This window comes from Scleropages formosus, chromosome 2 (assembly GCF_900964775.1).
Source record: "Scleropages formosus chromosome 2, fSclFor1.1, whole genome shotgun sequence".
Lineage (NCBI taxonomy): Eukaryota > Metazoa > Chordata > Actinopteri > Osteoglossiformes > Osteoglossidae > Scleropages > Scleropages formosus.
This window is the reverse complement of record NC_041807.1, coordinates 3,568,315-3,592,636: the sequence shown is the minus strand read 5'-3', so window position 1 is coordinate 3,592,636 and position 24,322 is coordinate 3,568,315. Positions and strand designations below refer to the sequence as shown.

The 24,322-nt window shown below is 39.0% G+C and overlaps 1 protein-coding gene across 1 annotated transcript in view; it reads left to right on the top strand.

Moving 5' to 3' along the window:
- The window catches only part of epha8 (eph receptor A8), an 87,531-nt gene that overhangs the window by 48,129 nt on the left and 15,080 nt on the right, over positions 1-24,322 (top strand). The window contains exon 3 of the mRNA XM_029248757.1: positions 502-1,165. Within this exon, the coding sequence (XP_029104590.1) occupies positions 502-1,165 (664 nt within the window). The remainder of the gene's footprint in view (positions 1-501; positions 1,166-24,322) is intronic.

Below are 24,322 nucleotides of genomic sequence, written 5' to 3'. Positions count from 1 at the left end.
ATTGTTCATAAACACCCAGTACACATACACAGACACACACACTTTGTGACCTGTTTGTCCCATACGGGGTCACGGGGAACCGGAGCCTAACCCGGCAACATGGGGCATAAGGCTGCAGGGTGGGTACACACCCAGCAAGGCACCCTAAGCAGGACTCGATGCCCAAACCTACCGGAGAACAGGACCTGGTCCAACCCAATGCGCCACTGCGCCGCCACACCCCCTGCACTAAACACCCAGTACTGTACAGTAATGATTTAGGCATAACCTTCAACTCGAAATAGTTATACTTTCATACACAGTTCATCGATGTGATAGTAATGCAATAGTGAAGAATTTGACTTCGCTCTTATTTTCACTTGACTTCATGTCTTATTTTATATTTATAAATTATTTATATTGCGTATTTTGCATTTTTGGCAAGCAATATAGACACACATTAGAATGTTTCTCTCATTTTCCATATCACAACTTTGCTTTTTTCCTCTTCTTCTGTCCCAGTGGGATGCCATCAATGAAATGGACGAATACTTCAGCCCAATCCACACATACCAGGTGTGCAATGTCATGAGTCCCAATCAAAACAACTGGCTGCGTACCAATTGGATCCAGCGGGATGGTGCCCGGCGCATCTACATCGAGGTCAAATTCACTCTGCGAGACTGCAACAGCATGCCCGGCGTGTTAGGAACTTGCAAGGAGACTTTTAACCTCTACTATTATGAGATAGATCGTGACATTGGGACCAACATCTGGGAAAACCAGTTTTCCAAGATTGACACCATAGCCGCGGACGAAAGCTTCACCAGCGTAGACTTGGGTGTGCGGCGGCTTAAGCTGAACACTGAGGTGCGGGGCGTGGGCCCCCTCAGCAAGAGGGGCTTTTATCTGGCCTTCCAGGACATTGGCGCCTGCATCGCCATTGTGTCAGTCCGAGTGTACTACAAGAAATGTTCAGCCATGGCCCGTAATTTGGCCATGTTCACAGATGTTGTGACAGGCGCTGACTCCTCCTCCCTGGTTGAGGTGCGGGGGCAGTGTGTGGACCATGCTGAGGAGAGGGACACGCCGAAAATGTACTGCAGCGCTGAAGGAGAGTGGCTTGTGCCCATCGGTCGGTGTGTGTGCAGTGCAGGCTTTGAGGAGCACAGGGATACTTGTGTGGGTAAGTACCTGGATTTTCTCGCAATTAATCATGAAAAGTGGCTAATGAAACATCCAGCAATGGGTGCAAACAGTCATTCATCCAGCACCGGGGGAGAGTTATGAAAGGATAAGTCCAACATATGTCCAAATTATTAGTGTACCAGTCTGTCAAGAAGAAAAGAAAGATGAGAAGAGGAAAAAAAGCAATCCAAAGAATAAAAGTTATTTTGACAGCTAACTGGAGAATGCTGCTGTAGAATCTAATATTTAAGTGGAGCCCTGTGTTAATCGCCATTATGTCACTATCATTTGCAAACTGCATCTAAAAATTCTCAAGTAGACACAACATCTATGCTTAGAACACCAAGCAAAGGTGAAAGATTACAGCTCAATCACTAAAATCGGAGGCACTCAAAAGATACATTAAGTTATTCTGGACACATAATGTAAGACAACAGATTTCCAGCATATCTTGAAAAATTCAAATGATTGCTTTAGACTTCACAGACTCCTTAAAGGACAAACCATTCTTACTGTTTTGAATCTTTTGACATATTTTATATCAGATATACTCACCCTCACTTACTCTCGCTATCCACTTGTCCAAGGAAGAACTGTCATGGTATGGATCCTATCACAGAATAGCGCGACTCAGAGAACAATTTGAATGATTACAAGGTACACCTCTCCAGCTCCACCCAGCCCCAGCAGTGCACCTGATCCAAAATTACTGACCAGCCCTATAAAAGGGGTGAAGCAGTACTATCAGGTTCCGGCTTAATAATTAGAATTACATTGCCTTTTGTGAGGAAAAGATTGTTGATTATGTACTTGTTTTTGTTGAGTCTCATTCTCAATGCATTTCTGTATATGTCCTGTCTGCACCAGCCCTTCATGCCCCTGTCCTTGTCCCATATTCCAGCCCTGTCTCCATCTTCTCTGTGTACCTGCTCTGGTCTCATATGACTGTTCCACTCACTTTCCAAACCGCTTACCCTACTCGGGGTTGCGGGGAGCCGGAGCCCAACCCAGCAACACAGGGGGAGGGGGACACACCCAGGACAGGACACCAGTCTGTCACAAAGCACCCCAAGCGGGACTCAAACCCCAGACCTACGGGAGAGCAAGACCCAGTCCAACCCACTGTGCCACTGCAACCCTTTAGTGTTTAAGTGAATTTTAAAATAAAAGTGGAGTGGGCAGTATACAAAATGATACACAAAGCAAGACATTATTAAAAATGTGTAGATATTGTGCAGCAGAAGTGATATTCTAGCTATAGATGTTCAATTCAATTGCCCACATAAGAACACTATGTGTGTCTTGGACCCATGTTTATTGTATCACTCATGCACTTGTTAATCTGCTTTGTGCACCTTTATTTACACTCTGCATTTGAATTCCCACTACTTCTGTCTGTGTCTGGACGTTACAATAAAATACCTCCGTGTTCATGTCATGCTCAAACAGACACCAGTCAGTCTCAGAGTAATATCATGTATAATTTTTCTTTTAAGATAAGATGAGAGATGAGCCAAGATAAGATGAACAAAAGAATCCAGTTTCCATTTCAAAATCAAAATTTTAACAATTTACGGTAAAAGGTTGAGAAAAGGTTTTCATTTGTCAACTGACGAAAAAAAAAATCAGTTAGAGAAAAAACTAGAATGGAGAACTTGAGAGCATCAAGTGTGCAGTGGAATATGGTGAATAATGATAACTGTCATACTTTTCCAGAAGTTAAGAGGTTTCATATAGCAAGACTTGATACAAATACTTTATCAGCTTTATTCTTTATTCTTTATTTATTCCGCGTTGCTCTATCAGTGCGCAGTAGGCTTATCAGCTTTATTTTTTATTTTTCTCAACCTGTATGACTATGGTATATTATTATGACAATTCTGTTTTGCTTTGTATGCTCTATTTTGGTATTACAAGTTCACATTAGAGAGTTACAGTCAAAAGAAGACACAAAAAAGATTCGGGTAATTTGTAAAATTGGGTCACTCAAACCTTTTTCTTCTTCAATAGCCCCAAACACTGAGGCTGGACTGTGTTTTGGCTCTTCAAAAGGAAACGTACAATTAAGGAAGAAGGAAATGTGGCAATTTATCTTTGAAAAGGTCTTTTCCTTGTCTACTCACACAACTCCAAGAAATATCACTTGTTAAAGAATCCTTAAACACCTCTTGTGCCTGGAAAATGAGTGTCCAAAATAAAATGATTCCCAAAAAAAATCAACAAGTCCATTGGACTTATGCTCCAAAATGTGTCTGTGAGGAAGCAGGGAGGCTATAGCTGGAAGTGGCCATAAACCCCATCGGTGAGCACCCCTCTGGGCTCTCCCAAGAGCGTTTCTCAATAGGGCAGGACTAAGGGTTCGGTATACTTTAAAGTGCTGATCAAAGCGTGGCCCTCATTCGGTGTGCCAGCGCTTTCGACTCTGTATGTCTCTGGTGTGGCTCAAGGGCCTTTCGCACAGCCAGAAGAGGGAGGAGATAATACATCCTTCTCTTCATTTGCCATGAAAAGATTTATGAAGCCAGGCAAATGAATTCCATCAGCATTTTCTCAACTCTGGAATTTTAGACTTAATGTAAGACTAATACGCATTTCTGGAGTTTGTATTACAAAATGCAAAATGCCGATGCGTTGAATGTTTTCCGCAGTTTGTGTAGTCTATGAAATATTTAACATAAGGTCTTTCTTCTCTCAAGGTTCTGTGAGATTTTCTGGATTTTCTTTCTGTTAGTAGTAACAAATTACATCCATCAACTTCCACCGTGTGATAAAAAAAAACTAACATATGGGAAAAGACAAGTCAAGAATGATTTGTTTCTGAAAAATGGCTCAAATGAAGAGTTGAAGACAATACTTTGCATAAATATCTCAATTTACATGGACATACTCCCAATTTCAAACCCAATTCTGACAACTTTGCAGATCAAGAACGTTAGTAATGGCTCTTTTTGGTGGTTCTGTATGAGAAGCTATTAAAGAGTTGTCCCTGTTTTCCAAAGATCAGCTGGGAGACCCTGACTACACTTATCATTAACAGCTGTAAAAACATTGTTGCTATTTATACATTAGGATAAGATATAAAATAAATGGAAACACAGGGAACGACACCTCGTTGCAATGAGCTGATTTTCCTTGATAACCTTTGACTTATATGCATGCATTAAGCTGTGTGTTTAAAAGAAAAATATGATATCGTTAGTGTCAAGCCACATTAGATCAAATTCTTGGCCTTCCTCAGTATGCTGAGTTGCCCAGCATCATGCAAGCTGTACCTCTGTGTGACATTCCTTTTTTCTGTAACATGCTATCATTATTTCCAAGTGGGAAAAAACATATTTGCGCTAAAAATAAAGTCAAGTTTTGCCTCTTTTCTCAGTGAGTGGCATGTTAAATGAACCAGTTCAGAAAGTTGCCCAGCAAAATAAAATTGCTATCTAGAAAAAAAAAAAAAACTAAAAAGATTAAAAAGCAAAATGAAGACAATGAACCTCCTTTTTAGTAAAGGTGCTGCTTGTTATTGTAAGTGAGAAATTAAAATGTCATTAAATGTTAAGTTAAATGTAGTCTCATGTAGAGAAAGGTAGAGATTGTTAAAGGGATTAAAAGAAAAGAGTTGAATGTGGTTTGGTATCATCTTCTCAGGAATCCTCATCCTCAGCTGTTTTTCATGAAAAGTAAGATAAGAGAATCACTTGGATAAACAGTATTATACCACATACTACGTGTTATGTTAAAATCCAATCTAACTGGAACAAAATTTTCTTATATCTTTTAGATCTGGTCACAGCAAACTTCAAAGAGGTTTTAAAAATCAAAATGGGTATTTATAATAATTAATTGGTAAACTAGACCACTCAGTCCATCGCAACCTTTTTGTGAGAACTTAGATTTCATTTTGCATTCAAGAGAACAAAGTTCGAACCCAACCTCCAGCTCTATTACCATTGAGCAAGGTACTTATACTTACCCAGCTGTATAAACTGGTAATTCTAAGTAGCTTAACATGGCAAGTCACTCTGAAGAAATGAATCAGTCAAACAAATAAATCTAATGTAAAGACCTGTAATGTAAGAACTGTAACTAGTGTTTGTAGAGCTAATTGTAGCATATGCTCCAGCAAACTTAAAGTCACAAGTATTTATCCTTAACCACCACAATACCTGCACCCTTTTAGAAGCTGCTACCATGTAGACACCGACTAGACAAAAAAATTAATGTTGGCAAAGTGCATGCCTCACATTGCCTGGTGTTTTATCCCCACTTAACTGCTCAACCTGTTCAGTGCTTGCATGTTCTTCCATCTTTGTGTGGGTTTCCTTCCAAAGCGCCAAAACAACGATAAATAACATCCATCTTCCTCGCCTTGGAAACAATGGAAGTGGTCACTGTGAGTTGACTTCAGCTTCAGATCAGATCTTAGCATGTTTCCTATACACCAATCAACCACAACATTAAAACCACCTGCCTAATATTGTGTAGGTCCTCCTCGTGCCACCAGAACAGCTCTGACCTATTGAGGCATAGACTTCACAAGACCTCTGAAGGTGTCCTGTGGTATATGGCACCAAGACATTAGCAGCAGATCCTTTAAGTCCTGTAAGTTGCGAGGTGGGGCCTCCATGGATTGAATTTGTTTTTCCAGAACATCCCACAGATGCTCAGTTGGATTGAGATCTAGGGAATTTGGAGGCCAGGTCAACACCTTGAACTCTTTATCATGTTCCTGAAGCCATTCCTGAACAATTTCTTGCAGAGTGGCAGGGCGACTGCCATCAGGGAAGACCGTTCTCATGAAAAGGTAAACGTGGTCTGCAACAATCTTTAGATAGGTGGTATGTATCAAAGTAACATCCACATGAATGCCAGGACCCAAGGTTTCCTAGCAGAACATTAGCCAGAGCATCACACTGCCTCCACCAGCTTGCCTTCTTCACATAATGCATCCTGCTGCCATCTCTTCCACAGGTAAACAATGCACACGCACCTGGCTGCCCACATGATCTAAAACAAAATGTGATTCATCAGACCAGGCAAACTTCTTCCATTGCTCCATGGTCTAGTTCTGTTGCTCAAGTGCCCATTGTAGGAGCTTGTCAGCAGTGGATGGGGATCAGCATGGGAACTCTGACCAGTCTGCAGCTATGCAGCCCCATATGCAAGAGATGCTCTGATTCAGTCATCTAGTTATCACAATTTGGCGCAAGTCAAAGTTTCTCAGATCCTTACGCTTGCCCATTTTTTCTGCTTCCAACACATCAAATTCAAGAACTGACTGTTCACTTGCTGCTTACCATATCCCACCCCTTGATAGGTACCACTGTAACAAGATAATTAATGTTATTCACTTCATATGACAGTGGTTTTATTGTTGTGGTTCACCAGTGTATGTACTTGCATTGTAATTTTAACCTTTGCCAGCAGCCCTGCCAACAATCCAGAGTGAAGTGATTTCACATAATGGAAATACCAACAATGAAACTAAATGATGTTACATATAGCCATTTCACAACATCACTCCACAGAAGGGATATGTTTTCTTTGCTGAATATGCTTTATGCTTTCTTAGAAGAAACTCTCTTGCAGTCTGGAAAGTGGAAACACTCAATGAAACGTACTGAAAATATATAAAACATATTGTGAAATGATTTATTCTTTGCTGTAGGAAAATAATTTTAAATCATTATCTGTATTTTTTCCATTATTTATAAGAGTAATGGAAAAATTTATAAAAGTGATGGAGGATTTGTTCTTAAAGTTTGATTAAGTCTCCTCAGTGTTGTGTTGCAACAGTCGTCTGCTGTGCACTCGTGTCTGGTGGTGCTTGTACCTTGTCATCTTTCTTAAGAAGACAACTGTTATCGGTTATTCTAAACAGCTCCGACTTTGACAGCTGGATTTCCCGCCCATTTCTGTAACACTGTGGCCTGGCCTTGTCAATTCCTCAAAGCCTGCCGATCAGCTAATGCTTGCGGGAAATGCGCAAGAGGTTTGCCTCTGTCATTCGCAGATAATGTGATTATCATCTGACAGTGCTCCAGCGGGTGGAAAGCCCCCTTATTTGACACATCCTTTTTAACACAAAAGCGGGTTGCCCTGGAGGGATCCTTTCATTTCCACTGTCCTTTCAAAGTATGACAATATTGTTCGTGTCGCTGAAATGTCAGTCAAGGGGGGCTGACAGCATGTGAGACAGTGAGGGGCAAACGTTTAGACAGGCTCAAGGACTTGGATGCCTCAGTGACCCTCATGTTGGACAAACTTAAACAATGTGAGTTCCTGTGTGCGTGTGTGTGTGTGTGTGTGTGTGTGTGTGTGTGTGTGTGTGTGTGTGTTCATACATGCAGAGTTTATAACATGAACCTGATGTTACTGTATCTTACTGTATATTGACAATGTAAGTCACCTTGGTGAATAAGGTGTGTGGGCTGATAACACTACATTGGTTCATTGGTAGTTGCTTTGGAAATGTAAATGTACCTATTAAAAGTCCCATCATGCCCATGATAATAATAATAATAATAATAATAATAATAATAATAATAATAATAACAATAATAATAATAATATACTAAAGGTTCCAGAAAGTGTTCAGCTTTATGTGTATAATGCACATGTGGTTTGTCTCCTTTTTGCTTGCTGTTAATCTACATTATTTCATGACTGGGGTAGTTTTTTTTTTTTATTTTTATTTTTTTGCCATGTTTACTATTGTAATTTATTAACAAGCATAAAAACAAGGATAAAAATTATGCATGTCCTGACAGCTAATAGAAATTGCAAGAGAAAGTGAAATATTTAAAAGACAAGCTGTCAAGAGTAATTAAAAAGTTATAAACGTGTAACAGATTCAAGACATAAATGATAAATTGCATAGGTACCTGTTCGGTCAAGATACGGGTTGAGATCCATCAGCTTGATTTTTCCACTCATTAATTTTTCATTTTGCTAAATGCAAAGCTGTTGGTTTGACTAAAATGTGTGAAAACAGGAGATTTGAAATAGTATGATGAAATAAGGGAAGGACATAATATTCAGCTCTTTCGTTGCATATTTTTATTCAAATCTTAATCTGCTCTCTGTGAACACCTGTTCTGTCATAAAACACAATAAAATGCAGCACTGTACTGTGAAAATAATACCCAGTATAAAATCAGCTGGGTTTGTTTTCTTATATAATGTTGTGATCTAGGGACATTTCATTCTTAGTTGATTAGGCTGGTTTTATTTTGAAATCCCAGAAATCCATAGGGTTGCAGAACCTACAAAGTATTGCTTCTTCCATTTTAATAAATTTCTTGCTCTCAGTTCTTTTTCTGTTTCTTCAAAAACAAATTCATACAGTTGCTATTGGGCTACCGAGGTGTAAGAGCAATTAGGGGTTAAAAATGTCTTCCTTGTTGGTGATAAATGGTGACGATGAAATTATAGCAAGCTTTCTAAGCGAAAAGTTATTGTCACTACAAAACATTGTTCCATGTTCAGTGGAGCAAGTTTATCTTAAAATATGACAACAAAAGTCATTCCAGAATATCAGAATACAGTCTCAGGGGCACATATGTTGACAAAGCAGAAACAGTTACTCCATAATCTGACAAGGGAAAATACATTTTTTATAAGCTCCCTATTTAACTTTTGCAAAAATTTGCAGACATGGTAGTTAGATATTGAGCTCAATAAAAAAAATTTCGTATCTCTCCACTAACCAGTCTACCACTGTTTTACCCCAGTAATCTATTTCACAAAAGATGGCAGGTTTTTTGTGCAAGGAATATTGCTCTGGCTTTTGCCACTGTAAATCTGGGACATCGTTCCACAGGCGATATAAACAGTGCTGAGAGAAACATTTCGCCCTTTGATTAGGTCCTGCCAGCTTTGAAGTCAGGAAGAGATTTAAATACCTCTGGATAATAGAATTAAGGAGAGATCACATCCAGAGCCCAGGAAACACCTGATTCTTGTTGGTACTTCTGCTCTTGAACACCAAGATCGTTTTTGAGTCACAACTGTTTCCATTTATTATAGCTATACTACTATCGATAACTGATTATTATTGTTATTGTCGCTGTTGTTGTTAGCCTTTTGCTGTGGAATTCACTCTTTTATTCAGCTGTATGCTGAATTATTGAATTCTCTGATCTACTCTAATAGAGTAATTGTTCTAGGGTACTGCTGCACTAACAAGTCATCTTCCCAGTGAGCCAGTAAATGTCATGCCATGTGCTTTCTTGCTGTTACACGTTCACAGGTGACCTGAAGGGTTTTTTATTTTTCTCCTTTTTGAATGACTTTTGGTCAAAATGCACTGTAATAAGGCAACTATAAAATAAGCTTTTGTTTGTAAAATGTTCAGTTTTTTCCGTGTTTTGTAGTACATGGTGGAGAGCAGCAGTTTAAACTGTCAATGCCTAACCATCAAGGTGCTGCCTTAACCACTATGCCAGCTCTTCTGTTGCTTTTTCTATGAGAAAATGTAAAAATGAGAGTTTTAATGAAATTCAGAGCTTATTGCTAATTTCACACACACACACACACACACACACACATTTTCAGAACCACTTGTCCCATACGGGGTCACGGGGAACCGGAGCCTAACCCGGCAACTCAGAGCGTAAGGCTGGAGGGGGAGGGGACACACCCAGGACGGGACGCCAGTCCGTCGCAAGGCACCCCAAGCGGGACTTGAACCCCAGACCCACCGAAGAGCAGGACTGCGGTCCAACCCACTGCGCCACCGCACCCCCTTCATTGCTAATTTCATTTTCATGCAATTTTCTTTCCATCCACCAGGCAACTGAAGTTAAACATAAAAATATTCACTGAAAATAAATAATAATATATACAGTATATGGTAAAATAAAGGATTCTTCCGAGTTTTTTTCACCTTATTTTAAAAGGATGTAAACTAATTTTCTGATTTCTTTAATTACCAAACATGAAGTGAGTGTCATCATTTTCATACTATACTCACAAAATGAGAGGAGGGAATGCTCACAGCACGAACCTTGGAAAGTGATGAATTTTTCATGCCTGAACCTTTTTTGTGTACACTTGTTTGGAGACACCATCTGCATTGGTTGTGTTAACGGATGTCTGTGGGAAGCCCTTTCTCAAGCACATCTTCTATAACTACTTCGGCTCAACCGTGACTGGAATGACTGAAGTATTGTATTCATTTCTTGCTTCCATGACATCTGCATTGTTTTATTATTACTTATTACTAAAACAAAGAGAAAAAGAACTGCATATTTTTAAACTCGTTATATTGCTCTATTGCCTTGTGCCCTATGTTGGCCCTGTGTTGCTGGGTTAGGCTCCGGTTTGCTGTGACCCTGCTCACGGCAAGTGGTTTGTGTTTGTGTGTGTGGTGTATTGTTGTATAACAGTATTGCAATCATGCTCTTAGAACTATCTTGACATGAACACAAAACATAGAAATCATCAATTGAAACTGTATGGAACACACAAAGATTGTTGGAAATCCAAGTGCAGAGCTTATTTAGAAAAGATCTATGGAGTTCATGATGTGTGAAGATTGGGACATGTAGATGGACATATATGTGTACATAAATTATGTACATATATAAATATAATGGACATGAGAACAGGGACTTGGGTCAGGACTGGAGGCTGGAGGCTTGGGAATGATTATCAATGTGTATGAAATCTCATCTGAGATTCCACAGTGGTTGTCTGTGCCAGTGCTCCTTTTAGCCCTTTGTAGACTGTGGTCCTGTGGTACAGGTATGTGGTCATTCTGGGCACGCACTCCCATAATGCAAATTAATTGGTCTTTAGCAAAAAAAATATTATTCCATTGAATGCCCAGGTGTTTTACTCACCATATACCTGTGTCCCTAGATAGAATTTAGCTATGAGTGCAGAAAATTGACAAACAGCATAATTCCATTTTTACCGGTCTGAAACTTTTTAAGAAAACATTTTAAAAAATGTGTAATTCCTTCTAATTTACATGCAATATTTCAGTGAAGGTGAACACGTACCCCATTGCTGTCACCACACTTACCACCAATACATCCATACAAGGGAAAAGATCAGTAAACTTAACATCTCTTAACTAGTGTGTAAACACACACACACACACTTACTTTCTGAAACCACTTATCCCCAGCAGGGTCATGACAAACCAGAGCCTAGCCCAGCAACACAGAGCATGGGGCCGGAGACACACCCAGGATGGGACACCAGTCCGTTGCAAGGCACCGCAAGCAGGACTTGAACCCCAGACCCACCAAAGAGCAGGCACAGGCCAAGCCCGCTGTGCCACCACGCCCCCCACTTAAACCAGTAACAAATCCTGTCAATCTGGATGTACAAAACCTGAAATATAACAATGAACATCATAACTTGGTTTTATAATTACTAAAGTCACACTCAGTCTGAAACCATTTGTCCCAAGCAGGATTGCAGCAATCCAGAGCCTAACCCAGGACACAAGGATGGAGGGGACACACTTAGGACAGGGCACCAACCCATTGCAAGGCACCCTAAGCAGGACTCAATCCCCAGACCCCCCAGAGTGCAGGCCTCGGCCAAACCTCCTGTGCCAACACATACCCTCAACTAAAATGCAATACTTATAAATGTTTTGTTTACTAAAACTATTAATATCCATAAAGTTCATCCATCATGCCACAGTACACTGATACAATACAAATTTTAGTTGTCATTTATTTCCCATACAAATGGGCATTTTAAAATACAGGTATTCAAATACAGATAAGTAATGGAAAAGCAGTTAGATTTGTTAAGATTTTTCAGCACAACCTCCAAAGAAGGGATTCTGTTTGAAGGGGTTCATTGTTGGAAGGGTAAATGTCAAATTCTGTTGACAGATTATCTCTTTTGGGTGCTGTTGGGTGCACCAAATAAGCCTCAGCCCCAGTAGGGCAGCCGGTAGCATAGGGGTTAGAAGTGCTACCTTAAAAATTGAAAGCTAGAAGTGAATCCCACTTCTAGCTCTGTTGTACTGCAGCATAGCACTTACCCTAAATTGCCCAGCTGTATAAATGGGAGAATAATTGTAAGTTGCTTTGGAGAACAGGTTTACCTCACTGAGTAAATGCATGCATGGGCTTCAGTACACCAGGAAATAAATATAGTAGTCTCAGATGTTCTCCCTGCACTTTTCAAACATGAATAGAACAGTGTTACATATTGTAATACTAATGAGGAATAATGGGCAGGTGCAATTGCAGAATGAGCTGTTTGTTGTTATATAGTTATTAATGTAAAATCATTGTTATAAAGTATTATGTAAAAATAAGAACATGTAGAAAATGTTTCACTATTTCATTCTTAAAATTATATTTCTTCTAGTGGAAATCTGCCTCTGGCATCAAGTAATTATTTTTACTTGCTATTAAAAAGAAGGACTTTTGTTTTCTTTGCAGCTATAAGGTATATTCCAATAAGGCTTAAAAAAAAAAAAAAACCTCTTATAAGGATTTTAAATTTGAAGAAATTTGGGCTTGCTTTAGCAAGAATAATCACCCACAGCTGAAGTTTAATTCAATGTCTTGTTGTAAGCCTGCATCATCTTCGGACAATTTCTCTACTCACTGAAAGACAAAAAGTACACAGTCCTCTATTTACAAAACTGAGTTGCCAAATAAAAACAATAATATTCACAGAGGATATAACCAAAGCCGATTTCTCCAGTGCAAAGAAGTGAGGTGTGTCTGTGTTGGGAGGGGTAGGGGTAATTATTGTTCTTTGTATCATAGCTCCATTCTGATTGTGGGGATTTTTTTTTTTACAGATTAAAAAAAATGCTGAAGCATCCCTTAGGCATTATTAAAGCTGCCTCACACAACTATTTGAGAAAAGCAGCATTCTTGCCAGCCAACTGGACTGGGAAAGTGGGGATACGATAAAGAAATGAATGGTATCTCACCCAGACGGCACCGTGCTGCATCAGTCCGTCTCCCTCTTATTGCTCTACACCAGGTACTGCAGAATGGACCACCTAATCAGGCCTGAGCAGACAAAACCCAGAGACCTTCTCCACGTCCCATTCCTCAATTATTAATAATTCTGTTTTTGTTGAGATTACAGTATACAGAGCACATGTATTTGTGAATTTGGAATTAATAATGATTGAAGGATTGTTAATAACACTATGTGTGCAGACTGGACACATGTTTGGGTGCTTGGCACTCAGCAGGTTGTGAGGAGAGTGAACAGAGACATCCTCTATACTTAAAAAAAAACAAAAGAAGATGCTTTTTATTTAACTAATGATTTTTTAGATCCATGCAATTTCATCCTTTGGTGTGAAAGGCATTTCAATGAGCTATTTTTGTTCTTTCAACACAGATCAATTAGACATGCTTTGATAGGTGACAGCAATTCAATTGAATAATTAACAGCCATTTAATGCTTATTAAGTGAGATGCATTTGTCTTATTTGATTTATAATTACAGGATATTTGGAAAGGAAAACACATTTAGATCTATGTTGCGCTTCGCGGTTTTATTTATATTATTAATTTGCATATATGAAGCTGAAATGGCATTGTGCTTTCAGGCATAAGTGAACGGAGTGATGTGCTACATCAAATGCTCCCTGTTAGTTTAAATAGTTCACCAAAACAAAAACAGGGTGTTTTGACACAACATAAACAAATCATAAAGGACAAATTAATTTGGCGAACAATGTATTCTCCTGTAAGAAAAGCATAAGCTCAGAACTGGTTACTTTTAATGCAAAGCATTGTAAATCATATAGAGAAGTCCGGATACTTCAACCGCAGTTTTTCTGACTGCTAGAATAAAAAATGCCTGCAATCTGGCACCTAACTGGATGCTGTCATAAAAATAATCTTATTAAAACTATTTAAATCTCACAGAAATCCTAATCCTCCTTTGTTGTTTGTCCTCACTCCATCTTAATTGGCACACTAATTTTATATTCAAAATGGAAAAAAGACATTCCAGTTTAACAGTACTTGTCTGCTTACTTGTTTGTTAGATGGTCATAGTAATGATTTGAATGGACTCAGGGTAAAGAGAGGATGGAAATTAAGTGTTCCCTCGACCCCAAAGCCCTAAGATATGCCGGAATGTATATTGTCTTTAAAATAGGATAAAACTTCACAAATACATTCAAAACTATTTGTTTTTAATTCAAAATTAACTTTAACATTACTAATACAGTGGTAGTGTTTCAGCCATTGTCATTTTACAGCTGTGTTTCTTTCACTATGCTTATTGTGGAATATGACTCTTTAAAGTGTTTCCTTTCTAGATGCATGCAATTTAAATGTCCCTGTTTATAATAAAAAATTAGCAGTAACATAGAGTATAAAGTTGTATAATCTTGCATGTGTATGATGAGTTTGTTAGTGAGGATCACAAGTAAAGAAACCACACTTCTGACTCAAAGACTGCAGTCACATTCCAGAGACCATGATTTATGATTGTTGCTCAGAATTTAACAGCATTCTTTCTCATGAATGCATATACTAATAGTATAAAATGCATTTGTAATCAGTGCAAACAAGAGGAATACTCAGGATACCACGGTGGATCTGGAGACACAATTGATTAGTGACGTATGTGATAGCAAGGGAGACTTAGCAGTACTGTGGTTAAATCTCACCAGGACTTATGGCAGATATCACCGAAGCTGGCAGACACTAGATTAATGTGCTGCTATGGTTTAAGTAAGATCAAGTTTTTCATTGTAGATTACTACATAGATTTCAACATGTGGGTTACAATAAGAGGAGTGCTATAGGCTACAGAAGGAGGTAATTACAGCCTGTACTCTATTATTTTCTTTGGCCATGAATATGCTTGTGAAGTTAGCAGAGATAGAATATAGAGGCCCATGGACCAAGTTTGGTGTAAGGCAGCCACTTATCATAGCCTTTATGGATGACTTGACGGTGACTGCTGTGTTCACCCAAGGATGTACGTGAATTTTGCAGGTGCTTGAAAAGCTAATCACATGGGATAAGATGAGTTTCAAGTCATGAAAGTCTAGATGAAAGTAAGCCTCAATGATTGGTTCTGCTTCAGGGTAGGAAGTACAGTGAATCCATACATCTTGGAGAAGCCAGTAAAAAGCTTCGGTAAGTTCTTTGGCAGCATCTTGAGGGACACAGTAGCAATGCAACTTACCAGGAGTTGGAAGGTTTTTTATGACCAGTGGACAAATCAAGACTTCAGACATGTAGTTTCAAATCATAGGTATATCAGCATGGCATCCTACCATAAATTATCTAGCCCCTTTTTGGTATTTAAAAGCTCTGTATCAAGAGTTGAAGCTCCTGAGAAGAGATGTTATTCCCAGTGGTGGCTTGGTGCACCTCAAGGCTCGAGCAGGCATCGAATTGAGGACAGGAAGATAGTGAATGAATGTTCTGTCTGCTGTATGACAGGTAAAGTCTCAATTCAAGCACAGCATGGAGGTGGACACAGTTGCATTTGGAAGGGTTGGTTTAGCCAAGCACAAGGTGATTCATGAGAAGGTGAGAATGGATGACTAGGATAGTAATAATGCATCCCCAGGAAGCATGGACTAGGTGGGAACAAACCCTGGAACATTAGGTCTCTTGTGCAGAGCTTAGAGGAGCAGACATTTGTTTTATCAAGTTCTTGACTGAGGCAGTTGAGTCTCCACCACTCTCATGTCAGACAGAGGGACATTGGAGCTTATGCTCAGCATCAGTACAAGAGTGCTAAGTGAGAGCCACTGTTGGTGGCACCATGATAATGACAGAATGTATCAGTATGGGGATAGTACACAGTAGGACCTGCCAGTCAGCAAGGCAGTCTATAGCACTTGTCAGAGAAATAGAAAGAGTAAAATAGTCACCCAACTTGGGCTGATGGCACAAAACCACTGTTGATGGTTGACTTAGATTTCACTTTAGTCACCATGACAGAGTTATCTCAAAGACCAGATATTGTCCTGCAGTGAAGCTTCTGAAGTGTTGAAGACTGCCTTGCCTTTTCAAAGTCATCTTGTTGAAGGTTACGGTCCAATGGGAAGAACACAGAGAACAGGTGGCACAGCGAGTAGCGCTGTTCTCTCACAGCACCCGGGTGCTGTGAGAGGATGTGGGTTTGATCCCCACTCAGTGTGTGTGGAGTTTGCATATTCCCCTCATGTCTGCGTGGGTTTCCCCTGGGTGCTCTGGTTTCCTCCCACAGTCCAAAGACATGCTGTTCAGGTTCCCCATAGTGTATGAGAGTGTACTATGAGGAGTGTATGGAACTGGTGGAGTAGTACCACTGAGATGGCTGAAGGGCAAAGTGTGTGCCCAATGTAGTAGGTTGCAGAGGCTTTGCAGGAAAATTACTCCATAGGGCCTTTGGTGCATAGGGTTTCACAGGTGACCAAAAAAGGAAATGCATCAAAGTACTTAGGCTGTGGAGAGGGCATCTGGACCACAGTGGATCAGGAGAGATGAGCAGTGGGTTCAAAGTATTACTACCTGAATGCAGGCTGGGGTGTGATCAGCTCTGGCTGGGTTGCCTAGGACAGGGTGTATAATGTTGAACGATAGAAAACACCCCATGACCCCAGGTAACATCACAGACGAAGTGCATCCAGGTGCATTATAAAATGTGTGTAATACATCAATGTTCCAGACAGAAATGTATTTTCCTTCTGTGAATATGCAGCCACACAAAAAGGTACCGACATGAAATTGTGGACCTCAAAGATGCAGTCTGAAAAGCAAATACTTATTGTAAGGGAGAAAAAAAAGAATCCAGTTCCAGGATGCAATTAGTCTTTTTCCTGAAAAGGAATGTGTGCATTTGGACAGACACTCATATATTCTGGGAGTAAATGCCCTCAGCGGTCTTTAATTTAAGTGGCCATGTCACTTTTCTCCCAACAAGCCTGTGCTTTTGATAGACTAATTAGGAAGACGGCCCACTCCCCCTTTGCCGATTAGTGATAGAAGGAGATGTTTAATAGCCTAATTAAAATGTGGCCCCCAAGGATGCATTCAGGTAGATTAAACTGCTTTATTAGTTTAGTAGCAAGAGAGCAGTAAAATGACAAAAAAGTACTGGCCTGACTAATAGACTGTTGCTGTTCCAGCCAGCTACCAGAGAGCTTTTCTACTGTGCAAACTTCTTTAGCACTATTAGGGCTGTGTCCTTCCACAAAGAGTTCACTACTACATGCTACAGTATCTGCCCACATACTGAAAAAAAAAAAAAAAAAAAACTTAGCTTTTGTTTTTTACCCATCCTTGAATCTATGATCATGAACTCGCAACAACAAGAGCTGTGAAGGTGTTTGTCCGTAGTTCATTACAGAGCTCTTTTATGTTTGATCAATATGGTTAATATTATTTATTATGCATGTAAAAAGTTGCACTATGAGTTTCCTCTATTAGAATATGGAACTGTGTTCTTTAATTTACTTAATGTTTAATTATTACAGTGAAAATGAATGGAAAATCTGATGCACACTCCAGTAGAATATTAATGTAAGGGGTGATAAAGACTATGAAAACACATGAAAAAGGAGTTTTACTCTGAACGAGCAAAATCACAATTACAGTTATTAAGTTGAGTCATATTATGTTGATTGTCTATTGGCATTATGTGACAGCTATTGAAGAGTTCTGACAGTTGATACTTTGATACTGTCATGTGCTGCGCTCCGAATTCGGATGGGCCGAAGAAGGATGCACAGACAGCATTCGTTAAAGACATTTATTGGAACACCGGCACACAGCGAGAGGTATAGGCATGACTACAAGGAAATATTAATCTCAGTCTCGGTCTGAGGACCCCTTTCCCTCAAGGACCTGCACCTGAAGCAAGCCAGCCTTTCCAGCCTGCTTAGTGCCCCTCTGGCTTTCACTCACCCCCTTATATTCCCCACAGCATTTGAATACAATCCCATTTCACCCACAATTCAACCATTTACAATAAACCAATTTTCCCACTCAAACTCCCAGTAACGTGAGTTGGTACAATATGTGAGTTTTCAAAGCGAAAGGCAACTAACGAAGTTGCAAAGAGGCCAAATAGTCAGTGTCCAAATTGCAGTAAAATCGATCACAAAAGCTGCAAAAATTCTGTAACGTGTCAATGAGAAAAATTTTAATAATAAAGATAGCATAAAGATTAATTATTTAGTTTATTTAGTCTATTTAGTTTAGTTATTTTGTGTTTGACCAAACTGCATCGGCGAAGAGGAACAGTGGTTTCAATTTGAAGCTTATCCATACAGATAGTTGCTAAATGCCACAATAGTACAGCTTCAAAAATTTCAGAATTGAATTAACACCTCTATGACCCATTGCCAACAAAAACCGTGCACTATAAAATTCGCAAAGATGGAACTTATTTCAGGGCCTCTATTTCAAAACAGCTTGTATTGAAACCCAGTGCTAAGACACATAACCTGGTCTGAGGACCCCAAAACCTTGATCTCTGACTAGTGGAAAAAAGAAATATTAGCTAACGAGGCATTTTTCACATTATTTCTACATTTGGAGAGGTTTACATCTGTACAAAGCCAAAGGATGCCTTTAACCCACAGTGACTGTTTCCAGTTGTTAAACATGGTGTGGGATTTGTAATGGCATGGGCAGCCATCCCCTGGCAGTCATTAGGTCCAATGATTGCTCTGCATGGCAGTGTAACACTCAAAGAATAAAAGGCCATTTTACAGGACAAGCTGCACCCTATGACACTGTGTCCTATGTCCCACTATGACACGATGTCCTTCTGATTTTCCCATATTCCAGAATGATAATGCCCCCCATACACACTGCAAAATAAATTATCAGCCTTCCATAGCTTCTGCAGTCACCAGCTCTAAGCACCATTGAACCTTTTTGGGAACTTCTGGAACACTACTTCCATGTTCTTCATCCCACAAAAGACCGCAGTCTTTTCTCCTCGAAGAATGGTGTAATATCCCACTACATACAGTTTAGGACTTCAATGACAGCATTCCAAGAATGACTGAAATTGTTCTGAAGGAAAAGGGTGGCAATACTTATTATGTCCTTGATAATAATACATTGTTAGATGTCTCAGTTATTTTGTCCACAACCTTTATTTTTATCCATTAATTTATGTATTAACATTCCGATGTCAGGTGGCATAGTAGCACAGCAAGATAGCTCCAGATTTCTCACGATATATGGGTGTGGACACACACAATGTCTACAACTGCTTGTCCTGGAGGGTGGTCGTCATGGCGAGCCGTAGCCTAGCTCGGCAACACAGGGTGCAAGGCCGAATGGGGAGTGGAAACACCCCGCACAGGACACCAGTCTACCACAAGGCACCCCAAGCAGAACTCGACCCCCAGACCCACCACATAGCAGGCCCCAGCCAAACCCACTGTGCCACCATGCCCCTCCACTGTTTTACACTGAATTTTTAATTCATTATTAATTTATCTGATAATCTCATTTATCTGACAGAATTTAAACAGTGCACAAATCAAAGGATTAAGATGTATTATTCAGCATTCATAGACTGTGATGTAGTGGGTAGATTTACAAACAAGTCCAAGTTATGAATAGACTTCCACTCCTTAATGTGCTTGTAAGTTGATGTAGAAGTGTGCTTTGCACTTCTGAGAATTGATTGGCTTGGCTTGATTAGCTACTTAAACGTTTTTGGAGAAGAAGACAGCCATTTTTGACCCCTATCATGACACAGCTTCAACTGCATGGACATTCTATCGTCCCACCCTGGGTTTTTATTTGTTTTATGCAGGCATCATGCTGTTATCGTCTGAGGTAAATGCCACATGCACTGCAGTAGTTTTGTGATGCTCAGAAGTTGTTAGTAAAGCACTTCTTTGACGTGAAACACAAATAGCTGGAGGCTGAGAAATTAGTTCACATGTGATTTGAAATCTCAGCGTATCAGTACCATTCTCAGTACACCTGGCTTTCAAACCTCAAAAGGCAGAAATCAAGCTTTTTCAGTTTTGGATCTGAGACAGTTATTAGGCTGTTATCATACCGTTACTGTATCAAACCACTCTGTTCAGAAGCCTCTCACCGAAAGAAGTTAAATACCATACAATATTAATTTCTCCTGAACAGGCACAATTGGCTGCTTAAAAACCTTCAGTACCTGTAACTTTAGTAAAAAATGATTATCGCTTTATATTAGTGTAATTAAGAATATAGTGAAACAAGTACTATGTCTCATTAGCTAATTCTACAAAAGGTTTGTTCAGAAGCTTGTCCCAGAGGCCATTTCCATCATTTCCATCGTCTATATCTAAGTGTTTCTCTTGTACTTCATATTGATAGTAGTATCCATAGGAACACATCGATAAAAGACCAAGACTAAATCACATTTAATATGAAATCTTGTTAAAACTATGCACGTGTTTTTTTGCAGCATGTGTTCCATATATTACTGATTCTACTCTTTGTCCCCGTAGTGAAAGTGCTAACTTTTCTGCATTGAAATAAAATTACAAATTGAATTGAGAGCATTAGAGCTTACTCAGTATATGAGTTCTGTAAATTCTTTTACATCCATGTCAAAGTGTGACTGACAGTTTTTGCACTATTGTGTTTGCTTGACAGAATCCCAGGCAGATAGTAATGTTCTTACAGCTATCTGCATGTGTCTTTTGTTGCATTGTTTTCATATTGTTTGCGATACCCCAAGGAAAATTAAATGGCTTTGCTTTAAAAAAAAAAAAAAAAAAAAAAAAAAGAATAATAATTAGTTTTATTCAGACACTAATCTGCTAATTTCTATATCCAGATCCCTGACTGGTGCAAGGGCACTTCTGAAAGTAAGACATATTACCTGGGGCAAGCAGAATCTCATGGGATCAAGAGGCAACAACCTATAAGCAGTCAATTAAGAAGTAGTGAATATTTAATGAAGGACATAGTCAACTATTGGAAATTGTTTTCTCCACCTGCAGAATAAGAATGGAAACATCGCTCAATATTAGCCATATACATTCATTTAAATTGGAATTTAAATCCATTTTAAAAGGTGAAATTTTGATTATAATTTCAATAACATTACTATAATTTCACAAATTGTACTTGTAGGTGTAGTGTACTTTCTGGTACAGAGTAGTGTTGGTAATGCAGATTCTGTAGATCCATTCATTCACTGATGTGGAATTTTTTATTTCTGCCTGCAATGATTATTCCCAGTACAGTGCAATGCTTCAGCAGTGTTTCGGATATGCACTACCTCAGCTGAATTAGAAGCAGTCGTACAGATGTAATAGGATGTTTACGCAGACTGGATCTGTCTGCTAAATCTTGGTTGTGCATCTGTGAATTTCACTGTGTGATAAGATGTTTTTTTGTTTTTTTTTTTTTTTTTAACAATCATTGTATAAGACAAAGCCCAGCGGGTTAATTTGAGACTGTGTATGTTTTTGGCATTTAAATGTTTTTGTTCAATAGTTATTCAGTTTATGATAACCCCTTCCATGGAGCTTTGTTTCACTTTTTTTAAGAACTGAGGTACATCAGTCTGGCCACTTCCATTTATGCTCTGCTGCCACTCTATGCTCCACACCTACACGGGGACTGATAATAATGTCATTTCAGTCAATGTCTCCAAACTCAACCCATCATGTGTTCCCATTTTTGATCCTGGAATGCAGAGACTATTCTGGAAAATAAGAATCCCACATCATGCAGCTTCACATTTCTTTGTCAGCTGTTACCAGAAGTCCTAGTTTTTATTTATTTCACTCATTGCTGAATCCCCATTTGAGAGTAATACCACTATGTGCAATGTTAATGGAAATTAATTTTTTAAAAATAATGCTGTGCTTCTGAATAGTGTAGTTGTTTTTCTTGTTTATGTGAAAAATTAATTCAAATGCATACTTTTTTTTCACGTAATGAACACTCATATTACCAGAATTTCACTTATAAGCGCATGTAATTAGTACCCTAAAATTTGTGTAACAAGCTGTCAACTCATGCAGAAAAAAATGTGAAAAAACAGCCCTCGGGTGTTTCTGTAAGACATGATGTCCAGCACACAATAATTTTTTTGACAAAAATTTTGGTGTCTCTTGTCTTCAGAAACTTCAGAGACTTTGTAAACAATATGTCTCATTGATTGAGTTATTTCCTCATGATCACCTCTTGCCACAGAATTAATTTGTGTAAAAACTGGTTGCTTTAGATGATTGCTTCTTGAGGGTTGTTGAATATCCTATCAGTGATATGTTGAGATTTATGAAAATATACAAATACTTCTACAAAAATACGCTAGTTAATTATTGCAAATGTACCTGTGTTAATATAACTTCCATATCAGCTGAAATATTTCATTATTTTTGCATGCTGCATTTACTGGAATATTTGCTGGTTTTGTGATATTATTCAGCTAGCAAAGGGGTGGAATGTCTTGCAACTGCACTGATGTAAGACCATTAGAACTCTGAAAACCTGAGTAGGAATTCAGTGACACAGATGAGATGGTCAGAGAAGAAAAACGAAAGATGAAAAAATGAGTTCAAGGGGAGCTAAGAACAATGAAGATCAACAGAAATATACAACTGGGCAAAACTGGCATAAAACTGAATCTTTTTTTTTAAAAAATCTGCTATAAATAAATATATATATATATTTTTCTTCTATAAATAAGATGTGTTATTACACACATGTCTGTGTTCTTTCAAAAAGGTAAAACAATAAAGCAAACATTTTGAAGTAAAAAGTCTTACCCTAGAGCTAAGCCTGGAGTTTTAAATTGGATTCTGATGATGTGCACTTCTTAATATTGTATCAGGTGTTACCAGTCAAATGACTGATTTGTGTGCTGACCTGATGTCTATCCATTCTTTTATTTTCAATCAATATGATTATTTTAAAATGTGGATAGGCACAAAATCAGGTCTTGAAGTAGCATACTTGGTGTCCTTGCTTTCTCAGCGCCTCTCTCTGGCATCTTTCACTGCAAAATAAGGCATGACAACGGGACATACATTCTCACGGAGAGCTGACCTCTTTTAAGTTATACAGAATTGTAAACAGCGTAAATGCATACCTAAGAGCATCCAACCATGAGATGGAAACCGGAGCCATTGGCAGACTGGGTGTGATCGAGTGCCCCATTTTCGTTTATGATTTTTTAGAAGGAATCATTCATCACTTGGACAATTCTCCAGGTTCATTAGCAGATTCAACCTGGCCTCAGAACAAGAGGGTCCTGAGTCTATGATAGAGAGAGAGTGTGTGTGTGTGTGTGTGTGTGTGCGTGTGTGTGTGTGTGTGTGTGTGTGTGTCTAAGTTAATGGCTAGGTAATGCAGGAAGATAAACGACTGGCTGTAGAAACAATTCTGTTATAAAACTCCTTTTTCCATTTCCTGAAAGACTTGCCATGGTGCAGCCTGGTGAGAACACTAGAATGGACAATCTGTGCCAATGTGATCTTGGGTCCACTGTCTCTGTTTTCAGCAATGAATTATCGATCACAATGTAGCTCATGCATTTAAACCAGAGTTCTATTTCATAACTTTTCACGGTTGCATAACTACTGCTGTGTTCTCTTCTGAGCTACATTGAAGTCAGACACTGAAATGTAATGACTAATGTACCGCTTGGTAGTTATATATAACAAGATAGACACAACCTGTTCATGTGACACCAGGTAAAGCAACAGAACTATACGGGTAGTTTATGTACATTATCTTTGTGGCAGGAGAGGACACGGTATGAAAGTGTCTTATGCCAGAAATAGTCGGAAGTGGGAAAACGATAATAAGCAGTGGCCATTTTTCAACCACAACTCTATTATTTTGTCGGTTCACACTTATGAATGCATCATATTTTTCTCAATTTTTCTACGGCCATAGCAAGGGAATAATTATCTGTGTTTTTACCATTCTCTTTTTTTACTTTACATTATTTGATAACTTTATATTTGTCCATTTATGCCAAAAATTAAATGAAGGTCAACAGACAATACAAGTGAATATTCATTAAAATTCATTGTAATGCAAATACCCCGGTAACAGGAGCAGTACTCTGACAGTCGCTGACAACTGAAACCAGACGCTTATGTGGAAAAATAAAAATGGAATTAACGTGTAGCACGATTGTAGAGCCCCGAGTAAACTTTCCACCTTTTTCCATTACCTCCTATTTCAGCTGGCTTTCGTCAAAAAAGGTCATCTTGCGTAATTTT